At 44.3% G+C, this 25,259-nt stretch overlaps 1 protein-coding gene across 8 annotated transcripts in view; it reads left to right on the plus strand.

The window, feature by feature from the left end:
- DYNC1I2 (dynein cytoplasmic 1 intermediate chain 2) overlaps nucleotides 1-25,259 on the plus strand; it is a 213,009-nt gene that overhangs the window by 172,932 nt on the left and 14,818 nt on the right. For all 8 annotated transcript variants that reach the window (XM_068245516.1, XM_068245518.1, XM_068245519.1 and 5 more), the window contains 8 exons: nucleotides 909-998; nucleotides 6,146-6,308; nucleotides 6,395-6,494; nucleotides 11,478-11,603; nucleotides 15,383-15,529; nucleotides 18,799-18,912; nucleotides 19,068-19,201; nucleotides 21,675-21,819. In XM_068245516.1, the coding sequence (XP_068101617.1) occupies nucleotides 909-998; nucleotides 6,146-6,308; nucleotides 6,395-6,494; nucleotides 11,478-11,603; nucleotides 15,383-15,529; nucleotides 18,799-18,912; nucleotides 19,068-19,201; nucleotides 21,675-21,819 (1,019 nt within the window). The remainder of the gene's footprint in view (nucleotides 1-908; nucleotides 999-6,145; nucleotides 6,309-6,394; nucleotides 6,495-11,477; nucleotides 11,604-15,382; nucleotides 15,530-18,798; nucleotides 18,913-19,067; nucleotides 19,202-21,674; nucleotides 21,820-25,259) is intronic.

Raw genomic sequence — 25,259 nt, forward strand, 5'->3', positions numbered from 1 at the left:
GGCAAAGGACCAGAAAAGACTCTTCTTTCTCCGTCAGCTGAAAAAGTTTGGCATGCCCCATCATGTCCTCACAAGATTCTACTCTGCCATCACAGAATCTATCCTCTGCTCTTCCATCCTGGTCTGACACGCTGGTTCCTCCGCCAGCGACAGACAAAAACTCCAGAGGGTCATTAGATCAGCAGAGAGAATCATCGGGAAACCCCTCCCTCCACTTGATCTACTCTACAACTCGAGACTACACACGAGGGCGCTGAAGATAGCCATGGACCCCTTACATCCTAGCCACTGCTACTTCAGTCGCCTGCGGTCAGGACGAAGATTCCGGGTCATCCCCACCAGAACCACGAGGCACAGGAACTCTTTTTTTTTTTTCCCTTCAGCAGTCAATCTCCTGAACTCCACCCACGTCTCACCTCCACCCCATCCTTCTTAGACTCACAGACGCGCTTGGAACTTATTAGCCGAGCCCTCATAGCCTGCCTCCACTATCTGTTGTATCTTGTTAAATGCTTATCATGTATGTCTCTTGTTTTAGTTCACTATTATTCATGTCCTTGTAGATGTTGAGCTCTGTAATGTGCCAAACCCAATTCCAGGCGTGATCATGTCATGCTTGGTGAAATAAATCTGATTCTGATATCAGCAGAGCTCCAAGACTCCAATTTAGTGGATGCTTGCAGGCACCAAAATTAATTACTTGTAAATAGGACTTTAGATACATTTCTCATCATGGTGCATATCACTTCATGCACCCTGTAACATTGTATGGGAATAGCACAAATTGACACGTGATCCAGGTTATGGAGAATATAGAGAATGTCTCAAGTTTTCACTTTATCACACACTGCCTCAGTGCTTAGATAATTGCCTTTATGTGAATTGATTTTTTACTTCTTTGCTGACAGGTGATGAAGATGAAGATGAGACCGTTGCTGCGAAGCCAGTGCCTGTTACTGAGGAGGACAAACCTGCCAAGAAGGAGGATAATAGCGAAGGTACAGCAATGTTCAATTTGTGATGATAAAGTGTATTTAGTATAAATGAAAACTGAACACAAATATTAAAACTGCAGCAGGACAACAGGGTAAGATAGGTTGTTTATAATGAAAATGTCTTTTACCAATTAGTGTGGGTTTGTAATGCATGCTTGTATTTATTGACTGTTATGTCACGAGTGGAAATTTGATGCCAGCAGCAAGTTTAAAAAAAAAAGTTGGCACATGGGACGTGTTTACCATGACTGTGTTGCGTCACATCTTTACACCACTCTGTACATTTTTGAAACTTGAGGGGATTAATTATTGGCTAATTAAAAATGAGAGTTCAGCAGTTTTGGGGGGAGGTCTCTTTTGTTGTATTTTTCCATTCCAAAATGCAAAAGATGTTTTAACCTCCCTGGCGGTACGCAGTTTTAGAGGCTGCGTCCACGGGAGGATTTTTTAAAGTTACTCTATATGCCTAAGCTAGCACTTCGCTAGCTAATTATGTCCCCCAAGCCCTGGGCTTTTGAGAAGGGAGTGTTTTTTGGGCAGGGGGCTGGTCTTTCCAGGAAGAATAGAGTGCAAGGTGGGCACTACTTCCAGTTTTTATTTCTGTTGCCAGGATGAAGGGAAGGCCCCCCCCCCCTGCATTCTCTACCCCCCTGTGTTCTCCTCTGCCCCCACTCCCCCCCCCCCCCCTGTGTTTTCCTCTGTTCCCCTGTCCCCCTGTGTTCTCCTCTCTCCCCCTGTTTTCTTCTCTCTCCCCCTGTGTTCTCCTCTTTCCCCCGTGTACTCCTCTCTCCCCCGTGTACTCCTCTGTCCCCTTGTGTTCTCCTCTGTCCCTCTGCATCCTCCTCTGTTCTTCTTTGTCCCCCTGTGATTTCCTCATTCCCCCTGCCTCCTCCGGCGACCCTTATGAACTCGCTGAGTAGCAGTGACCTATCAAGTCACTGAGCGGGTGCAGTGATTGGCCCAATGATGGAGCTGTGGTCCCACCCGTAAGACCATCGGCACCAGTCAAAGTTAAGAATTTAAAGTTATCGTTGTTCCTTATAGTGCACTGAATCTGCGCTGGGGAACACTGCAGCTACGCAGGGGGGCACAGGAGGACGCTGGGGGATAATGGAATTACAAGAGCAAGAGGAGGATGCAGTAGGACAGGAGTACACAGGGGGACAGAGGAATCACATGGAGACAAGGAGTAAAGAACAAGAATATTCTTTGCTTCAGCTCCACCAAACGTTTGCTTTGCAAGACCCTTGCTGGCTTTCACTAACTTTTGCTGGCAGTCCACATCAGGAATCAACATGGAGACAAGACATGTTGTGTTTGTGACGAGGCAACGAGATCTACCGCTGCATTTGCGCAAATGTGATAAAACGATGCACAAAACCACTTCCATTCATTTCAGTGGAACAGCGGTAGATCACTAAATGTCTTGCATGAAATGCTGCGTTTACAGCCCCACAAACGCCCATGTGCTCCTAGACAGCGTTTGTGGACTTGGGATTAAACGCTCCTATTCAAGTGAATGGGAGCGTTTGTACCGGGCTTTTACCGGTGTTTGCGCGAACGTGGCATTCAGATCCCGATTTTCCCTGGCATTCGAGGCGACCCTGGACGCTACATTCAGCGTACTGGGACGGTTAACCACCGCGGCTAATGTCTCCCTGTGGGGATGACCCGCCAACCGCAACTGAAAGCCGCAGAAAGCCCGAAGGCAACACCGCCGAAAGCCAGGCAGATGCCCGTGTGAACCAGCCCTTACAAACAGAGGGTCAACAGGATAGCAAGGCAATTTGCAGTAGTTAAAAGAAAATAACTATGGCAGCCTCCATATCCCTCTCAGGCCAGTTGTTGTTTAAGGGAGAGGGCTGGACTTATTTACTGTGGAGCTAGTACAAACAAGGCGGTCCATGCACTGCTTCAAAGATTGCCTAATCCCCTTCAATAAGTCACATTACAGATACATACAAGTCCATTGCCTGACATAACAAGGTGATTGCATCAAACCCCATCCTGTCACCCCCTGGTCACCAATCCCTGCCCGTCATGGCACAGATCCTGGTTAAGGCTTGATGTAATCACCTTGTTCTGTCACGCAATGGACTTGTATGTAGCTGCAATGTGACTTCTTGAAGGGGATTAAAGCAATCTTTGAAGCAGTGCACAGACCGCCTTGTTTGTACTAGCTCTGCACTCCTGCATGCACGCTTCTATGCTACACCCCCAAACCAGTAGTGCGATTGCAAGACCGAGTGTGTTAACCTGCAAAGGATTTAAAGACACAACAGACCATTCATCCCCCAACTGCCGGGTGCCAGGTGAATTCTTCTTTTCAATGTGTTATTTACTGTGGAGACCCTGGGGCCTTTTCTATCCACAATGGCACACTAGGTAAAGTGTTTGTCCGGCAGAAAAAAAAAGGGTTTCACTTACCTGGGGCTTCTACCAGCCCCATGCAGCCATCCTGTGCCCTCGTAGTCACTCACTGCTGCTCCGGTCCCCCTCTGCCAGCTAGTTAGGTTTTTGCCGACCTCGGGGTCGTCAGGCCGCATTGCATACATTTTTACGCATTCACGCTGGAGCAGGAACATTAACACATATGTTTTTATGCGTTACTCGTTGAACCACTAATGTGTAAAAACGTATGTGTTAATGTTCCTGCACCAGCAGGAATGTGTAAAAATGTATGCAATGAGGTCCGCCGACCCCGGGGTTGGAAAAAACAAAACTAGCTGGTGGAGGGGGACTGGAGAAGCAGTGAGTGACTACGAGGGCACTGGATGGCTGCATGGGGCTGGTAGAAGCCCCAGGTAAGTGAAACTCCTCTTTTTTTTTTTTGCCTGGACAAGAAGACCAATGGTGTTGCATACTTACACGTCTGTCTACAGATACACACATGCACATTTGTACTCATGCATTCACGTGCTCACAGCACTAACTCTGGCACCTCTCATTGAAACACTGTTGGCTCCAACACACCTGTGTGCACGCTTGTCGCCTCTCCTCGGCACATTCCATGCAGTGCAGCCAGCCTTCTCGTCTATCTCCTTGCAACAAAGCTGATTAGGAAGCAACAATAAATCCACTACCAGGTGAAGCACATTTAATTTAACTCATTACAGTGGCACCTGTCAAGGGGTGGGATTTATTAAGCAACAAGTTAGTTCTTGTCAGTGATGATGTTGGAAGACACAAAATGGGCAATCTAGGGGTCTGAGCATGTCTGGCAAGGGCCACATCTTGTGGGGCATTCCCAGTATTCATTGGTTAATGCCTGGCAAAGGGGGTCTGAGGAGGGGCAATCAACAACCGGGTCAGGGCAGCCAAGGCACACTGATGTACAGGGGAACAAAAGCAGAAGAGATGCTGTAGCACAACTGGTCCTGTGTGTGCTCAGACATAATACCTATGGCCTGTTTCATTTTGTCGTATCCATAATTGACAAACCAAAAGTGTCATTTACTTTCCCACTAACTTTATAACCTTAAATATATTCCAAACCCCAGGTGCCGTTTATCCACATCTGGACCTAAGTGATTGAAATCTGTGCTCAGGCAGCCTGCTCGGTCTGCTGTCAAGAGAGCGGAGATCCATGGGCTGGTCTGGCTCCTGACTCTGGTCAATGTGAGCCAATCGCAGTGATCACAGAACGATTTCTGTGAAAATAATTTCACTGGTCCTTAAAGGGGCCAGAGAGGTTTGGTACTTAATGGGTTAATAATGTAATGCTGCCCAAGAGAGCAATGTGCCAGGACACACAGTGCATTGGCGCTGGCTCTGCTGACTCCCATCCAATGACAAAAGAACCTACAATGTGAGCACCAGAAGGCAACCATGAAGCAATGGAAGAAGGAGGCCTGCTCTGATGAATTGGGTTTTCATTGGCCTCCAAATTCTCCAGATCTCAATCTGTGGAATGGGCTGGAAAAAACCGTGGCAATCCATATAGGCCCCACCATGCAAACAGGACTCAAAACGTCTACTTCTAACATCTTTGAGGAGTCCATGTCTCAATGGGTTAGAGCAGGGGTGTCAAACTCCGTCACGCAAGGGGCCAAAATCTAAAGCATGTTAGGGCCAAATTGTCTATTAAGATTTCACATGTAATGTCTCAAAGTGGCGTAACTATAGCAACCATTGGGGACCCGCTCCCCCACCTTCTGTAGAGTAGCTGTTTAATATTTACCTGCTCCATCGCTGCTTCGGGTCTCCTCTCATCTTCTTTACAGCCACGCACTCTATGCTGCATACCTCCGGCTCCTGATACATGACCAGTTATTGGGAGGAGATATGGAAGCACAGAGGGTGCGACTGACAGGAAGAGACCCGGCGCATCGCTGGAACAGGTAAGTATTTGCACTACTCTGCTTTGTGAGAAGATGGTTGGTGTGTGTTTTACATGAAGCGGTTTGGATCACAGGAGGGGGCCCCATGCTAATTTTGCTGGTGAGTCCCGTAGGTTGTTGCTGCACCCTGGTTCAAACTGCCAATGTTTCAACCACAAACTTTTTCCCCAGCGTGCTCTTTTGGACAGGAATGCCGTATGCTGTTCTTTTATTGCTTACAATGATACATATTCTAAGCTCTTGAGGGCCACATAAAATGTCGAGGAAGGCACATTTGGCTCGTGGGCCTTGTGTTTGACACCTGTAGGTTAGAGCTTTTTAGGTCAAACAAGGGAGACCCAGGCAATATTAGGCAGAGTGGTTTGAATGTTTTGTCTAATCCAGTGATCGGCAAACTTGGCTCTCCAGCTGTTATGGAACTACAAGTCCCACAATGCATTGCAGGAGTCTGACAGCCACCGTCATGATTTATAAATGCAAATGCATTGTGGGACTTGTAGTTTCTTAACAGCTGGAGAGCCAAGTCTGCCTATCACCGGTCTAATCCATGTATATCTTTCATAAGCATGACTGTGCCGTTATCATAACTTCATTGTTATTTAGATTGCCACACAAACCCCTTTGTGACTTGGTTGCCTTTTCTGATGTTTTCTATTATTCCTCTATTTGATCATGATAAGAACACTGCGGGTCTAGTAATGACCCCCCTGTACTATGAAAATAGTCCGCAGGGATAGATTTCTGTCCTCCGCTATTACAGGTTAGATGCATCCACACCGCTAGTGACACATGTCTGTATTGATCTTTCAGTCCCTCCACATGAGCTCACTGAAGAGGAGAAACAGCAAATCATTCACTCCGAGGAGTTCATCAGCTTCTTTGACCAAAGCACAAGAATCGTGGAGCGGGCCCTGTCTGAGCAGATAAACATTTTCTTTGATTACAGTGGTAGAGATCTGGAAGATAAGGAGGGGTAATTTATGATTGCTTTTATAGTATTTCCATCTACAATTCATTTCAGATCATTTGCTTTTCTAATCAGGCTGTTTATTTTTGCAGGGAGACACAAGCAGGTGCAAAGTTGTCGCTGAACAGACAGTTTTTTGATGAGCGTTGGTCAAAGCATCGTGTCGTTAGCTGCCTGGACTGGTCTTCTCAGGTAAATTGAAGAGGCTGAACCATGTTTTGTCTTAGTAGAAATGAATCAGGCTAGAACACTGTAGGCTGTGTATGAAGCTGCAAGGTAGGGTGACCAAACACCCTAAGGCTTCTTGCACACTGCAAGCGATTCAGATTCCGATTCCGCTTTTTAACCAGTTTTTACCTCCGATTCAGATTCCGATTTACAGTGTGCAAGGAGCAAATCTGAATCGGAATCGGAAGTAAAAACAGATTAAAAAGCGGAATCGGAATTTGAATCGCTTGCAGTGTGCAAGAGGCCTAAAAAAGAAGAAAATAAGACAATGAGAGCCCAAATGGTGTAGTATGTCACAAGAAGAGTGATGGAAAACAAAAAGGATTAGGGTACACACAAAGGAAGGTTGCAACCAACCGCTGAAAGCAGGTGGAGGTCTATAACCCCGACTACACTCTGGTGTCTGGCTGGAGCTGGATGCGGTCGCATTCTCGGGAAAAACAGCAAAGGTCTTACCGATGACAAAACCACTAGGTACCAATGCACATCTCTCCCAAAGGAGGGTGAAAAGCACAAAGGGGTAAGAGTCGCCCAGAAGTACATAAAACTGAGTTAAAAACAACTAAAAATAGAGGTGGCTTACCTCAATAACAAGAAGTTCATATAAATGAGGAATTTTATAAAGCACAGGCAACGCGTTTCGTGTTTCTGTGCCCACTTCCTCAGGCCGAATAAAGTGCCAGAGTTGTATTAGAGCCAGGTAAGTAGTGCCTCTGAGGAAGTGGGCGTGTTGCTTGTGCTTAATAAAATTCGTTTTTAAATAAACTTGTTGTTTTTGAGGTAAGCCACCTCTGGTTTTAATTGTTTTTAACTCCATTTATCTACTTCTGGGCGCCTTTTACCCCCTTTGTGTATATATGAAGCTTTTTTTCTTCTTCTTCAAAAAAATCACCCTTTCTACAAAAAGGGTGCTGGGAAATGTGGGTGCCTTGAAGTAGCAAAAAGGGAATATTTGTAAAATATCACTAAATTATACAGATATTTTACTACAGCTAAACCTAACCCTATTCTGGAACTGAACCCACCCTCTCCATCTATCTGCTGAAACAAATGTAAACATTTTCAGGCTTTGCGAAAGTTTAAGCGCTACTGTGAGCACCCATATAAATAATGGCTAAGAACGGAACATTGGGTGCCCAATAAATGGCGGGCACTGCCTGCAATGCAAAATGTGGCTACAAATAGCTGGTGCAGCGACCAAGTTTCCACCGATGGCCACTATTTATATGGGCACCTATGGCAGGGCCTAAACTTCGGTGGCTTGTGGGTGCCCACGTTTCCTGTTCCCCGCCACTTACCTTGGCTTCATTATAGTGAATGTTTGGATGGCAGGTTAGCTAAATAGCACTTTAACGTTGCAGAGCCAAAGACCCCAGTTCATAACTCAGCTTGGACACTGTCCGCAGGAGTTTGTTTATTATTCACCATGTTTTTCATGGATTTTCTCTGGGCACTCTGTTTCCTCTCTAATCCCAAACCCACCCAGATACATGAATTGGTTCAACCTCAAAGCTGGCCTTAGACAATGGTAGGAACATTTGACTGATGTCGCCTGTCAGACATCAGATTCCTTGGGCGACATTGCTGGGCTGAACAGATGTAAAGCCACCTGTATAGCTGACGATGTGCTCTGTTGCTAGGCGAGGAGGCAGAGGGGCGAAGGATTCGCCAGGTGGAGGAACGGCATGCACAATGGAGTTGGCCATTGCTCGGCGGCCAAGTTGATGCGCTGGGCGGATCGGCGATTGGGGGCAGTTGTACACGCATGATTATCAGCTGAGGCAGTCGTTATCGGCTCCCTTAGACAACTTTGTACCTTAGACTAGACAGTGGCAGAGTTTAGATTGTGATCTCCTCTGAGGGATAGTTATGAGTTGTTGTTTTCCTTATGAATTTCTTGATATACTTTGGAAAGTATATCACACTATTGATCAGGGTCTAATTTTATAGCACACCTGAAGTGAGAGGGATATGGAGGCTGCCATATTTATGTCCTGTTAATACCCATTGCCTAGCTGTCCTGCTGATCCTCTGCCTCTAATACTATTAGCCATAGAACCTGAACAAGCATGCAGATCAGGGGCTGCAACTAACGTCTGACTGGATTAGGCGCTTGATTGCCGCATGCACAGCAGCAATTTATACAAACTGCGCAGGCGCAGAACGCTCCCGTCCACGGAAGTGCAATCTGGAGGTGTGCGGCCCGAGGCCACATATGCAGCTTTCAGAAAGGCACAACGAAAGAGTGCAAAAAAAAAAAAAAAAAAAAAAACCCAGCGAGGGACCAGCAGTACTTAAGGTGGCTGGAGTAAGCCCCAGGTAAGTTAAAGAGGAACTCCAGTGAAAATAATGTAATAAAAAGTGGTTCTTTTTTTACAATAATTATGCATAAATTATTTAGCCAGTGTTTGCCCATTGTAAAATCTTTCCTCTCCCTGATTTACATTCTGACCACATGGTGACATTTTTCCTGCTGGCAGGTGATGTCAGTGGAAGGAGATGCTGCATGTTTTTTTTGGCTGTTGGACCCAGCTGTAAACCGCTTTAATTTCCCACAATGCAATGAGGTTCACAGACAGGAAACTGTCAGGGCCATGGTCCTGACATCCCACTGTGGGAGGGGTTTCACCACAATATCAGCCATACAGAGCCCCCTGATGATCCGTTTGTGAAAAGGAAAAGATTTCTTATGTAAAAGGGGGTATCAGCTACTGATTGGGATGAAGTTTAATTCTTGGTCACGGTTTCTCTTTAAGCTGCCCACCTTTATTTCACCGTAGGTTTCCATGAATAATTATAACAACATTTATCTTTAATTTTTAGATATACATTATTTTTACTTTTGGTGACGCTTTGATTTGTTAATGCAGTTTGGATTTCTGGCTGAACTTTTTCTTGGTTGACTTTTCTTCCTGGACCGTTTTGTAGCATGTATTACCATGATGCGAGATGTTATTTTGCGAGTCCTGTGATTTGCGCACAATAGCTTTCAGTGGTGGTTATAAAAGGAACCTGCAGTATGATCCGCTCATTCCAGATGACATCGGGTCATTTCAAATCAATGTGAAATTGGCCGAGCTGTTTTATAGGTCATTTAAGTTCAGGTGTTTATTTTTTTTTTGCGAGCACAGAAATCCATTATAGTAATAGTATTGGGTTTACTGTGCTTGTTAAATGTCAATACATTACACTGCAGAGAGGCTTCAAATAGAGATTCCGAACAATGGGGCTAGAGCAGGAGGGACTTTTTATTTAAAAGGCAACTCCACATGAGCGTGTAAAAACATGTTCTTTATGATTACATTAATGCTTTATTTATAGGGGTCAACATATTTCATCCATAGCATTATGCAGTCTCTAATATTACGATCCCAATATTGAATAAATGCCATCCCATTTTATTTGCCTCAGGCTCCACCTCCAGATATGTTTTGTTTATTGACCTCTCACATCAGACTTGATAATTCTGTAGGTCTTCAAAAGTTACCAACATTGAAAACTGAATGGTGACATTTCTAGGTACCAAAGTGGGATGAACTCAGGGCTGTGGCATCGGAACAAAACTTAGCGCAAAACAGCATGACTCGTGTCCCCACCCTAACTTCTCTTGAGGTTATCCCAGCTTTGGGAACACATCAGTGACTTGAGAGCTGCGTTTACTTAAAACACAGAGAGGTGGAGTACAGGCAGCGCTCCAAGCACTCACTGCCTGGGAACACCACCTTCAACTGCAACCCAGGTGGAGGGGAGCAGCTCTGGTGGTGCCCCAAGTGCTGCCACCACCTGGCTACTCCCCACAAAGAAAAAATATTTAAAATTGTGACAGCAAACACGAGCCATTCAGAGCCTTCTGAGCCATTCAGAAAGTATAAACACAGAGGATCAGCATAAATAGAAAGTAGAATTTCAGTCCTGTACTCACCATGGACCTGATGCGAGCAGCATCATTAAAATCGCCATATGCTGGGAGTGTGCAACAATTTTACCAGTACTAACAGCAGGGGGCAGTATGTGTTACCCTACTAGCAGCTGCATGTTACCATGGGGACGCGTATGTTACCACCCTTCCCGTGAGTACTGGTAAAATTTTGTGCACTCCCTGCGCACAGCAATTTTACAGCTGCTTCATGCATCAGGCTCTAAGTGTGGTTCTGCACTATATAACACACCTTACATAATATGCAGGAATATCATACTCCCTGGTCCCTTGATCTACTGTACGTATTCATTCACTGGACCATTCAGTGTAATGAAAGGAATTGCAGTGTGACCACACATCCCTGCACAATGCACGCTGCTTGCAATAAATAATGGGACTGTACCTATTAAAAGGAAGTGTGCAATGGTGCCATTCATAATGCTGTGACTTCAGGTTTCAGGTACCACAAAGAGCTTGTAATGCCACCATACTGCAGATCCTTGTGTATGTACTTCTTAAATTGATCACAGGGTAGGCTGAAAAGATGGTCTTCATTCTTAAATGCCAGTTCTATCAGTCACTCGTGTTGTCCTCAAGCCAATAAGAGATTTTAATTTGCCATTCAGTTTAATGGCTTCATTTTTAAAATTCCATCAGACTACTACAGCTGCTGTTTACAATCCAAACTCTTCCTTGTTAAACTGAAAAGAAACAGATGTAATGACGCTTTGAACTTCAATGTGTTGAACCCTTATTATCTGCTTTCTTCCTGCCAGATAACAGGCTTTTAGCTTCCATTTACTTTTCAGGAAACAGACTACGGTATATTCGACAAGCTGTTCGACAAGTCATTTGCATAGATAACGACTCAAGTTTTTTTTTTTTTTTAGCTCTTGCTGTACTGGAAAATGGAAAGGGACTTCATACAATTTCATAATAGGGCTAGCACTATATGTAGTATGTTTATCTCATTATGTCACTCTCATTTTTTAAAATTGACTAGCATTTGTGTTTCCTCACCCTTTCAGTACCCGGAACTGCTTGTCGCCTCCTACAACAACAACGAGGATGCTCCCCACGAACCAGATGGCGTGGCGCTGGTGTGGAACATGAAATACAAGAAGACGACTCCAGAATACGTGTTTCACTGCCAGGTATGCAAGCAGACATTTCATGCTAATCATCTAGATGCCTGCCTTGTTAGCGTCATGATTGCATTGCTCCTATTTAAACCACATGCATCTGCAAGCCTATGTTGATTGAGCTCTTCATCAGTTTGAAAAAAAAAACTTTTTGTTTTTTCCTCCTTTGGACCTGCTGACATCATTCATATGGCTTAAGAATGCCAGAAACCTGTAAGTTACTTCCCCCTCCTGGTTTGTATGAAGGCAAGCCCTCCCCATCCCACAGAAAGAGATCCTGGCTGCTTTCTCATGCCAGACAAAATGTTTTGGGCCATTAAACTAGCAGGACGTGGCCTGGGGAGATGGAAACGGACTTGTTTAAGTGGAAACACATGCTCAGAATGTGCTCTAAATCTTAAGCAAGAGGAAAAAGAGGAAGGCTTTAAATGTGTTTGCCAACAAGTGAGCAACTTCTATTTTCTACATGTCAAAATTTGCCGAGTTTATTGTGATGGATTAAATGTAGCGTGTAATCCCGAGCTGTCAGATTACTGTCAGGGCACTGCCGGCACGACTGACAAATGTTCATTTTCCTGAAACCAATATGAGGAAACCCTTAAACATTTCTGCTGTAGATTTGTTGGATGAGGGTGCTCGTGTTATGTCGTCGTAGAAACTTTATCCAGCTCAGCTACACAAAATAAGTTCTGGTAATTACAGAGTCCTTAGGCTTATCTACAGTACATCCTGAAGCCCCTAAAGACATTAAGAGTTCATTGGGTGAAAGAATTGCGTGTGGTTATTTTGGTGGACAATCTATCAGCAGCACTGTGACAGTATTACATGCTCTGCTAGTGCTGTCCTACAGAGGGGTAGGAGAAGCTCATGCCGCATCCAAGGTCAAGGCAATTGGCCCAAAAAAATAAATAAAAATCAGCCACAGCTTCACATCGCTGGAGTTTCCACGGACACAGAAGATGGAGGAGGCCTGTATGGACATCAGGCTCTTGGCCAAAACAATTATAAATGATTGACTCAAATTTCTAATGTCTATCATTCCATACAGACAAGAGATATGCCAGCACTGAATATTAAGGCAAGGTTAATGGATTATTAACCTTCTAATGACTTTCTAAAAGGAAATCTGTACTGAGTGGAGTATGGAGGCATCTTTTGTAAAATGTCAGTTGTGTGGCAGTCTTGATCCCCTCAATATCAATAGTTTGCCGAACAGAGCACAGGTGTTAAACTCCAGGCCCCGATGGCCATAGCCATGCCAGTGTTTGAGATGGACTAAGAAATGTGATCTACTTGATGAACTACGCCTTTCCTAATTCAGTCCCATTTTATTTGAACTGTGCCGGAAAATGTGTGAGGACCTCTGCTCTTGAGGGCTGGAGTTTGACATCCCTGTAGAGTCTTGAGTCAGATCAATTCTTCTGCATACTTGTTCTGGATGAGAACTTCAGATATTGTTAGAGGAAGAGGATCAGTGTGCTAACCAGACAAGTAGGGTTTTTTGAAAAGTGGATATAAATAGCAGCCTCTGTATCTGTCTCGCTGCAGGTTTCCATTAACCCATTAGCAGCTTCAAATTAAATTTTTTATTTGAAGACTGCTCCGCAATGTAAACCTCTGCCGGCAAATCTTGTCAGGTAACCAAACGAGCGGGTGGCAGGGAGCAGTTGGGGACGCCTTCTTCTCTTCCTCCACCGGCGGCTTTGAACTTCCGACAGGTCTTCTGGGTCCTGATCACATCCGATCACATGATATGACATCCAGAAGATGCTTCCATTACCCCTCTTTCACCACCAGGTGGTGCTGTAATGACAATCATGTTGTGATCGGAACGAAGAAGACATGTCGGGGTTACATTGCTGCTGCGGTGGAGAGGAGAAAAAGCCGATCCAGCAGCCCGGACAGGTAACTATAAAAGCTCCCTGTCACCCACTCTGCATACCCTGCTAGCCTGCGGGGGGGAGAGACTAAGGCACACTTCTCCAGCGGTAGGAAAAATTCGGCCTTGCAGCCAAATAGTTTTACTTTATTTGGCTGCTAAAGGGTTAAATGTATCTTTGGAATTATTATAGGATCTCCCCTAAACTGATCCTTGCAGGCAAGTAGGTAAAACAAACAAGATTTCTGGTTACAGGATGTAACTGGTGAAGGATGGGATTGGGGGGGGAATGTGAGGATGGGATATTGGGAAAGCAGCCTTTGTGTGTCCTACAGGATCATGTGATAGATGTGTTACTATGCTAGAGTCTTGGATCCTAATTGTTATGGACAACATGAGGCGAATCCACTGAATGTACAACACTTAAATAGACTCTGTAACAAAAATGTCATGCTTTGTTCTACCATCCTACAAGTTCCTAAACCTATTATAATGTGCTCTGGCTTACTGCAGCACTTTCTACTATCACTGTCTCTGTAATAAATCAATGTATCTTTCCCCTGTCGGACTTCTGTCCTGTGTCTGGAAGACTGCCAACTCTTCCGTGCTGATCTGCTATGCACAAAACAACCCTTTCCAGGCCCCTCAATAACACACACAGGAGTGTGCATATACATAAGCCAGCAGTGTCTCTGCTATCTGATATCAGTGAAAGAGAGCTGGATAAAAATCCTCCTCTGTTAAGGTCCGTACACACGCTGGACTTCAGGCAACGACGGGTCCGTCGTCACCTCCCGCTGGGTGGGCGTTCCAGCGACAGTCCGGCGTGTGTACAGTCTGTCGGCGGACTGATACGGCTGTTTCTGAGCGATCCGCCGGGCGGATCGCTCAGAAACAGCCGTATCAGTCTGCAGACAGACTGTACACACGCCGGACTGTCGCTGGAACGCCCTCCCAGCGGGAGGTGAAGGCGGACCTGTCGTTGCCTCCAGTCCGGCGTGTGTACGGACCTTTAGGCTGTGAAAGGAACTGGCTGACACATACTGAGGAATTACAAACACAGGCACAGGCAGAGCCTGTCTGCAGGAAGCCTGTTACTCTTCTGTGCATGAGAGCTGCAGGGGGACAGAAGGTAAACACACAAATGATCTCTTGAGATTCAAAAGGAAAACTGTATACAGCCTGCTTGTGTATGGATGTATTTTCTATGTGTGGACATACTGTACATCAACCTACTTCCTGTTTTGGTGGCCATTTTGTTTGTTTATAAACAAACTTTTTAAAACTGTTTTTGACTACTTTTAATGTGGCGAGGGAGCGGCGAAATTGTGACAGAGGGGAATAGGAGATGTCCCCTAACGCACTGGTATGTTTACTTTTGTGCGATTTTAGCATCAGGCAATATAGAGAAAATGAGATCTACTTACACGGGGCTTCCTCCAGACCCTGGCAGTCGATATGTCTCTCGCCGCAGCTCCAGGGTCCCATCCGTTGGAGATGCCGACCTCACCAGGTTGGCATCTTTTATACCTAAGCAAGTGCTGCTATTGAGCTCACGTGGTCTGGAGTGTTCTGCGCAGGCACAGAACTACTGCACCTGCGCAGTACACTATGAACCACGTCGGCGCGGCCGTGAGCGGCTCTTGCGTAGGTGCAGTAGATGCCGACCTGGTAAGGACAGCATCTCCAACAGATGGGACCCCGGAGCTGCGGCGAGAGACATCGGCTGCCAGGGGCTGGAGTAAGCCCTCGGTAAGTAGAGCTCATTTTTTCTATATTGCCTGATGCTTCCTTTAATGCTGATATATTGCAGTAGATAACTAAACTTTTTGTGATGTCTTCATGCCCTTCTTTTTATGGTAATTGTGTTTTCATATCTAGGTCTGATGTTTCCATATTGTTTGTGTTTCAGTCTGCGGTTATGTCAGCAGCTTTCGCAAAGTTCCACCCCAACCTGGTAGTTGGTGGGACGTATTCTGGCCAGATCGTGTTGTGGGACAACAGAAGTAACAAGAGGACGCCTGTGCAGAGGACCCCGCTCTCCGCAGCCGCACACACTGTAAGACTGTTTCCGCATACCTGTGCTTTCTCTCCTCTGATGTGATCAGTTCACTGCTGTACAACTGTGCCAAACAACCCATAAGGAGGAAGAAAATACCACATTCACATTTTAGAACACTGAAGTCCTAAAATGGCTTTTTAACCTGTTAACATTTCAGTACGTGGTTTTTACATCCCATTTCGCGCTTCTGTGCATGCAATTAAACTGCTGCCGATCGATCATGCAAGCCCCTGTCGGTCCCGCACGGTGCACATGCTTGTGCACACTCGTGCATTCATTTAACAGTAAATGAGTGCTGTTTATAGCAGCACTATCTAACTAGGTAATTAACCCCTTGTGCCACTTATACTTGGTATACAGCTAAGATTATTGGACACCTGTAATGGCTGCAGCCCACAGCAGTCGGACACGATTAATAAAGGGACAGTTCCAGGATCCAACGCTGTACAGATACATCACTGTGCTATTGCCTACCAATGTGTCTGTACAGTACTAGGTCCCCAAACTGTGTGCCATAGTGTTCGGATCCAATCGCTACAGACGCACAAGTTGGCGATAATGGTACGCCACATTCCCAATTAGTGATGAAATATGGCACGTAGAGCATCATTTTAAGTGGGACTGGGAGAAGACAAGTAACATATTTTGAGATGTTTTATAACACTGGCACTTGTCATGTGAAATTTGTGGAGAGTGAAATATGAATAAACTTGTATTTTTTGCACTTTCACCTATTTTTTCCCTATAAAATGCCTATAAAATTAAATACCCAAAGAAAGCCCAGATTGTCATGAAAAAAACTGCATGTATATCACTTTGATGACATAAGTGATAAAAATAAAAGTTATTGCTGTATCAATAGTGACAGCTGAAATTCCAAAATTGTCAGGAATCTTAGAGCGGAAAACCTCGGCATGCAAAATGGTTAAAGATAAACTGTCACGAAAAATTGTAAAATTTAAACATATAAACCAGAAATTACTTTTTTTCCTATGTTGCCATCACTTACAGTAGCTATTGATAATCTGACACGTTTTGAACTAGTCCATCTCCTCGTGGGGGATTTTTAGGTTTTTATTTACAAAAGGTTTTACTGAATAGTAGTTGCTTTGTTCAACTGCCAAAAGTGTTTAAATAAGAAGGGAGGCTGGCCAGCATCTTTGTATAGAACAGTGATGGCTAACCTTGGCACTCCAGCTGTGGTGGAACTACAAGTCCCATGAGGCATTGCAATACCCTGACAGCTCTAAGCATAACTCCAGTAGGCAGAGGCATGATGGGATTTGTAGTTTTGTCACAGCTTGAGTGCCAAGGTTAGCCATCACTGCTATAGAACCTTTCCAGGGAGTGCTTTTTTCTACAGAATACTGTAAAGGCAGTATTGAGAATCTACCATGAGGAGATGGTCTAGTCCAAACTGACATATCTGTCAGCTTTTTACTACCAACTGTAAGTGACCGCAACATAGGAAAAAATAATTTTAAGGTGCATTTTCCTCAGGAAGAAATGTACATTTTATATGTATGTATGTTAAATGTTAATATTGTTGTTGTTGTTTTTTTTAACATACTTTATTTGATAGTGGTCCTTTAATAGAGTTAAGCTAAAACAGACACATTAATGATTCTGTAACAAGGGCTTAACAGGAAGCAGAAATAAAAATGAGTTTTAGAACTACAGCTGCATCACATTATAACAGACAAAGTATTTCCCATGTGTTGCTTTAGAGGACTAATAGACCACCTAGAACACTATAGTTGTTACAGGATTAGATCTGTTCAGAGAATGCAGGGACACTCTTGTTCTAATTGTAGGCAAGCTGCCTGCTCCACCATTTTTATAGAGAGGATATGGCAGGTTTCACAAGTGTTGATTGGTGGAAAAGGTAGCCTATCATTTAAAGCAGACCTCAACAAGAATTTCCTCTCTGCTCCGTTCCTTTGTTACAGCTGATACAACTCCTGCAATAACTCTGCTGTGTCTACTTCCTGCTTTCATGGAAACAGACATAGGGTTAACATCCTGTGTTTACAAATTAGCTGCTCTGCCAAGTCATCCAGTCGAGAGATCAAATTACAGCTGTAATCACCAGTGAGGTGGAATTAGACAGGCTTAACTCTCTAAATACATACAAGGTGCATTTATTTCTCTCTGTTTTCCTTCTGTCCTGTGTGTTCAGGTCCACTTTAATCTGAAGACATAAGCCTCAACTGGCATCTTGCTTTACAAACAGAACTACACTATAATTGTGTTTAAATCAGTCAGGGTGCCCATACATTACTCAATTTGTGGCATTGATATCAGGCAGATATGAGCATAATGATTTAATCTGCCCTGGATTAATGTGGCGGCCCAATCATAGTTTTGATCGATCTCTAGTTAAAAACGATCTAACCAATCGATCTGTTATGGTGGAAAGATATTGCTCGTAAGGGCTTGGTTGGGTGAGTAGTGGTAGCAGCATTTGATTTTCTGACGACTGCCGGACCCTTAGCCCATCTCCCCCCAGGTTTAATGTGTACACAATACATGGGGGGGATCTGGGGGACCAGCAGGCGGAGGCGCTAGTATGGTAGATTTCCTGCGGATATCTATTGGAAATCAGTGTGCACTGCACTGGCAGCAGTAGAACCCTCTCTAAACAGATTGGATCAGAAAGGGATCTATGTGATATTCGGATCTGCCAGTGTATGGGCACCTTAAGAAAACAGTGTAAAAAAATGAAGTTCTGTGCTTACATTTTACCTGTACATATTACATGTACATTTTGCTTGTTTATTTCCCAGCTATGATTTTACCACTGCTTCAGTACCTACAGATCCATAACATGGTAGTTAAGCTAGGGGCAGTGTGTTGAGAAGGAATTTATTACAGTATTATATACAGGCTTATGGAGGGAGAGGTGCAGGTGACCCACTAGTGAAGTGAATTGCCAAATCTGCCGCCCCCCACCTGCATGAAAGCTTAGAGAGTGAACGTGTGGCATTGAAGTTAGGGGAGGAGGCCTCAGAGATCGAATCTGGTCTTGCCTGAGGAGCAATATATACTCTCTGTGCACCTAACCCGTTATCATTGCTACAAGGTTTGTCGTCTTTCCAATTTACCTATTCTGAATTGGCTTCCCTTTTAGCGATGCCGTATTCATATGCATTTTAGGTGTTTGATTGTATAGCTACATCATTCTGTTAAAGATGTGGATCGTTGTCTGACCACAATTATCTTGCTACTAAATTCCTAAAGCTCTGACCAGTGTTTTTCTCTTACAGCACCCAGTGTACTGTGTGAATGTGGTCGGTACGCAGAATGCCCACAATCTAATCAGCATATCTACAGATGGGAAGATCTGTTCCTGGAGTTTGGATATGCTCTCTCAGCCGCAGGTAATGGAGCTTCTTTAACATCGAAGGGGATGTTCCCTATCCCCCCCCCCCCTTTTATTTCTATGCATAGTGTGAAGGAGTTTTTGGGTTGTTTTTTAAGTGGTTTAAACATGAGTCTCAATAACCTTCCAATTGCACCTGTATGTCTCCCCCAGGACAGCATGGAGCTTGTTCACAAGCAATCGAAGGCAGTTGCTGTCACCTGTATGTCCTTCCCGGTGGGAGACGTCAACAACTTTGTGGTGGGAAGTGAAGAGGGCTCGGTGTACACAGCATGTCGCCATGGAAGGTAGGATAAGATGTTCTGCGCTCTTCTGTGTAATCCATACAGCTGACATGAGATGTCTGTCTAATGGCACTTAGACACATCAGCATGAGCTGTAGGATGTAATGTCTAAGGAAATTGCCCCATCTAGGTTGGACAAAAAGCATCCATATGGCCTCCTCTGCTATCATTTTTGATCTCGGTCTTTTCCTTCATTCCTTCCACCCCCCACCCCCCTTTTGTAAGCTCCTATGATATAAATATTAATGAGCATCATGCTTGGTGACTAGGTTATATTCTTAAGCATCAAAAATGATGCTCTTGAGTGAACTTGTACAGTATGCAGTTGGGGAGTTAATATCTTTGACTTATGACAAGGAATGGGTGGCAATAAACGATCCCTCCTTCCAGAAGCCCAACTGAATGCATACATGCATAATGTTGCAGAGTTACCTTAACCTCCCTGGCGATATGATTATTTCCGTATTTTAGGGTCGGAAGTTTTCACATGCTTACTCACGTTCCTGGGATCCAGCGCTGCAGTTCTCCCTCCGTCCTCCGGGTGGCGCTGTACCCCTAAGAGAAATCGCCTGTCTTCATGACGACAAAACGTTGCGGTGAACCAGATGAAAAGTATTCATTTTCAATTCTGTATTGAATACTTTCAAGTCCTAGCAGCTCTAGCGTGGCTCTGCTTTAAGCATGGCTACCGCCTGAGGGAAAAGCTGTTCCTGCGTCTTGAAGTTTTCGTTGCGATTGACCGGAATCTTACTCCCGGGGGTAAGAGCTGGAAGATGGAGTGAGCAGGGTGAGAGGGGTCAGGGCAACCTTGGTTGCTCCCTTTCTGCACCTGCTAGCGTAAGGGAAGGCAAGCGCAGGGAAGGCAAGCTGCAGCCAATTATCCTTTCCACTGTTCGGATGATGCGCTGCAGCCCCAGCTTTTCTAGTACTGAGCAGGAATCACTATACAGTCATAGATGATGTCATGATGGATTCAATGATCACAGTGTATAAATGGTTCAATGACCGCAGTTGATAAAATATTGGTGGTGTTCTGTACACAATGGCCTCATAAGGCCTTACCATACAAGGTATTGCAGAAAACCTCTGACTTTACTGAGCTCTTAGGAAAATGTCAAGTCATAAAGGTGGTTACCACATGAAAAGCTGAAATTACCAAGCAGTGCAGTAAATTACCGACTTGTGCGGTAAACACCTCAACACATGTCGGTAAATGTTAATTCATAAAGACTAGAACGTGCGTAAAAGCCCAGAAACTTTACCGGCAGCTCTGATCTGTTGGAAACAGTGCGGTGACTGCGCGGAGCTGTGGCTTACAGAAGCAGAGCGGGTTTACCTATGACTGACAGGAGCAGAGGGCCAATAGCAACAGCCTCTGTCTTCTGCAAGTCCCGCCGATCTGATGTTGATAGTTTGCCACTTTTGGGGGGGGGGGGGGGGGCAAGCTTTTATACCCCCAGGCAGTGGAGCAGAGAGAACAGGGGAGGTTTCCCCTGTAGCCCTTCAGACATTTAACCCTTTAGGTTCCTGTTTGAAGATGCAGAGGAGCTAGTGGGGAAATCACCTAAGCATGGCATGTTTAATCTTTTTTGCAGTTCATGTAAACTGTGGCAATCAAATAAAATGTTAAGAAAGACTAATCGACAGATTCACAGGGAGCAGAGAGAGTATAACAAACCGTTTTACAAAACGTGTACATTCCACAGGGATGTCAGGGAGGCCTCTTATGATTGTAATGCCCTCACTGCACAGAACAGCATGTAACAACACAGAGACAACTCCACACTGCTCTGCTGTTACCAAGCAGGTTTTTATCAATTGAAGCCGGTAAATTACTGAACTTCTACCGCACCTGTGAAAACAAAAGTTTAAAATACCGAATGTGGTATTTTAACAACCAGATTTTTTTTTATCGCACAGCTTTCTATGTATCGAGGTCAAAGTTGGTTAATCGCAATACGTCTACCGCCCAGTGCTAGAACGACCAGAGGAAACCCACACAACATGAGTAGAATATACTGTACACACACAAATGGCCTCAATTCACTAAGATCATGCTGGAGATAAGGCAAGAGAAAACTTACCTCCACACAGTGAGAGAGTTATCTTCTCTCTTTATTCCTTAAGTTATCTCCTCTGTAGTTATTTTCACACGCAGTTAATTAACAGCCTGTCTTTAACTTTAGAAGTTTGGAGTTATTTTAAGGATCGAAGCTTTAACTTAAAGACTGAAGAGTTATCTTTAGGTTGGCCTGAGGTAAAATGTTTCCTGAATACTACATGCCTCATCACCATGGTGATAACACTAGAAATGTTATTAAAGACAGGAGATAAGCTTAGTGAATTGAGGCCATTGTATCCAGGGTGGGATTGGGAGCTGGTTGCCTGGTGGTAAGAGGTGAGGATGCTCGACACTCAGCCACCGTTCTGCATTTATAACAACTGCTCTGACTCTTGTCTTTATTATTGTTCACAGCAAAGCCGGTATAAGTGAAATGTTTGAAGGCCACCAAGGACCAATAACTGGCATCCACTGCCACTCTGCTGTGGGAGCCGTGGACTTCTCCCACCTCTTTGTCACTTCTTCCTTTGACTGGACAGTCAAGCTCTGGACAACAAAGGTGAATAACAGTGGAAATGGAGCCACAACAGTGGGGTTGGGTTTATCATTTTTATTTTTATTGGTATATTTGGCCCTTCTGTGGAGATTGCCTCCTTACATCTTCACATCCTTTGTTGGTGATCACTTGGTTTTTCAACAGGTGATGTGAGAAATGTTCTCCAGTGGTGATACCAACAGAAGCAAAACTATTTGTAGAAGAAGGATAAAATCACTACACAAACAAAAATTGCTAGGCATAAATAGAAAATCTCTAGGCACATGCCTGGAATCGCTTTTAAAAATCTCTTCAAAAAATGCTAAGCGTTTGCGATTATGCTAGGGATATTTTGTGTGCATTAGCCGTTACATAGAAAAAGAATACAAATAATTGCAGTGTCTGACTTTTAAGCCTGCAATTTCCCATCAGATAGATGGGTCGATAGATAATTTCCGACAGATCCAATCAGATTTCCAATCGATTTTCTGATCACTTCTATGCAAACCGATCGGAAATCAGATCGGACCTGCCGGAAATTATGTATTCGACCCATCTATCTGACGGAAAATTGCATGGTGTGTACCAGGCTTTATTTTTGTCAGTGTCCTCATTAAAGAAATAACCTGGCAGTGTTTAGCTTGGCCCAGCTTGATGATTGTGGTCCAACAGACAACTTAAAGGGAACCTGAGGTGAGTGTGATATGGAGGCTGCCATATTATTTCCTTTGAAACAATACCATTTGCTTGGCAGACCTGCTGATCTCTCTTGCTGTAGTTGTGTCTGAATCACTGAAACAAGCATGTGACTATTTTAGTCAGATTTGAGACCGAGCACCTGATCTGCATGCTTGTTCAGGGTCTATGGGTAAAAGTGTTAGAGACAAAGGATTAAGAGAACAGCTAGGTAACTTGCATTTTCTTTAAATAAAGGAATTCAATATGGCTGCCTCCATATTCATTTAAGGAGAGCCCATCACAAAGCTGATTCAGGTTGAACCCGGTCTTAGCACAGGACTGATCAGATCTGGAACATTAATGAAATTAATAAACATTAAATAATTAATAAAATGCTATTTCCTGCTCTGTGCTATGAGCTATACAGGAAAATAGTGTCTGGGAATTCTTGTACAGCAACGCTGTGTTTCCGGTTTTCTAAGTAACGGCTAATGCACACATATTATCCTTAGCATAATCGCAAACGCTTACCATTTTTTTAAGCCATTTTTAAAAGCAATTCCAGGCATGTGCCTAGAGATTTTCTATTTATGCCTAGCAATTTTTGTTTGTGTAGTGATGTTATCCTCCTTCTACACTTTGACCTGGGAGAGATTTTATTCAAGTAGTTATATAGCGCCGACATATTACGCAGTACTGATCAGCTTTTGTAAAAAAAAACTAAAAAAAAAACTAGGTAAATCGCTCTGTAATAGCGTTTTTTAAGAATGATTTTCCTCTTGTCCTATACTTGCTTCCTATAAATGCTGCAGGACCCGCATTTGCGTTTGGGAAAAAATATCACATCACTCTAGTGTGATCCATTCCATACAAATACATTAGCATTTTTAAAAGTGCTCAGAAACACTCTTGGTGTGCACCAGCCCTAAGGGCTCATTCACACTTGAAATTTGCAAAACGGTAACGTTGTGCGCGGGTGATTTTACCGCGATTAGTGCAGTAAAATCACTGTACACTCTCACGATTCCCGACGATCGCGATCAGCGCTTTTTGTAAGCACTGTTTTGCAATCGCTCCAGAATCGTGAGAAAATGCTGCAGGCACCACTTTTTGCATTTGCTGTTAAAATCGTGAAATGCTTGTGATCGGCGGCAAACGCGGTAGTGGCATCACTTACATATGGTTACAATTGCGCTAGTGCATTAAGAAGCGCTAGCGCTTCGGCGATTAGCAGGAATGACCCGCTAATTGTCCTAGTGTGAATGGGCCCAAAAATAGTGGTAACTTCCTGACAAAATCTTAACTTCCTACAAGCTGAAATTTGAAAAAAATATTACAATGGTTTTAGCAAAAAAATGGATTATTATTATTTATTGTATTTATAAAGCGCCAACATATTACGCAGCGCTGGACATTAGTTTAGGTTACAGACAATATTTAGGGGTGACATACAGCAATATGACAATACAGGAATACAAGAAAACCAGATCACACAGCACAGTATGAGTACAAGGTAATGCTTAGTCAGTCACTGGATGGGAGCATGGAGTTAGGCAAGTTAGGTTCACTCAAATGCATAGCATGGGTGCACAGTAATGGAGGTGCATGATCAGGTAGGACATAAAAGGAGGAGGACCCTGCCCAAAGGCTTACAATCTAGAGGGAGAGGTAGGGACACGAGAGGTAGGGGACCAGAGTTCAGCTGTGGGTTTAGAGCAATAGTGAGGGGTGGTAGGCCAGAGTGAAAAGGTGAGTTTTGAGGGCCTTCTTGAAGGTGTTGAAGGAGGGGACTGCCCTAATGGATGGAGGTAGGGAGTTTCATAGTGTTGGAGCGGCTCTTGAGAAGTCTTGGAGGCCTGCATGGGACTGGGTGATGCGGGGGACGGTCAGGCGAAGTTCATTGGAGGAGCGGAGTGAGCAGCTTGGTGTGCATCTCTGAGTAAGATCAGAAATGTAGGTTAGACAGGTTTTGTGGACGGATTTGTAGGTCAGACACAATATCTTGAATCTGATTCTGGACTGAATAGGAAGCCAGTGGAGGGATTCACGGAGGAGAGCCGCCCAGGTGGAGCGATGGGAGGAGTGGATAATTCTGGCTGCCACATTCATGATGGACTGCAGTGGGGCTATTCGGGTCATTCGGAGACCAGACAGAAGGGCATTGCAGTAGTTGAGGCGGGAAATTATGAGGGCATGGATGAGGAGTTTGGTGGTGGCAGGGGTCAGGAAAGGACGAATCTTACAGATGTTACGAAGGTGCAAGTTGCAGGACTTTGTGAGGTTTTGGATGTGGGGAGTGAAGGAGAGTGCGGAGTCCAGGGTGACACCCAGACTGCGAGCTTGAGAGGTAGGGCGAATGGTAGAGTGGTTAACAGTGACCTGCACATCTGGGAGGTCCAGGGATGACCAGGGTGGGAATATCATAAATTCCGTTTTGTCTAGATTTAGTTTCAGGAACCTAGCGGACATCCAGGAGGAGATGGCAGATAGGCAGTTTGAGCAGTATTTATACCGATCTTTTTACCAAAGCAAGTTAGTACGGTGGAATGTGAGTACAGGTAGTCCCCGACTTACAATCGGCTCGCTGATACGAACGGCATGGATTTAGTGTTTCCGTGGGAACAAGCCCCCAAAAAATTTTTCAAATTGGACTTTTAAAACATTCAAAGAAAAAATGGCTTTTAAACTTGTATACGGTATATACTTGAGTATAAGCCGAGTCTTTGGGACCAAAAATGTGTCCCAAAAGTGGTGGTCTCAGCTTATACTCTCGTCACTAACTCGAG

Source organism: Hyperolius riggenbachi, chromosome 7, assembly GCF_040937935.1.
Source record: "Hyperolius riggenbachi isolate aHypRig1 chromosome 7, aHypRig1.pri, whole genome shotgun sequence".
NCBI classification, from domain to species: domain Eukaryota; kingdom Metazoa; phylum Chordata; class Amphibia; order Anura; family Hyperoliidae; genus Hyperolius; species Hyperolius riggenbachi.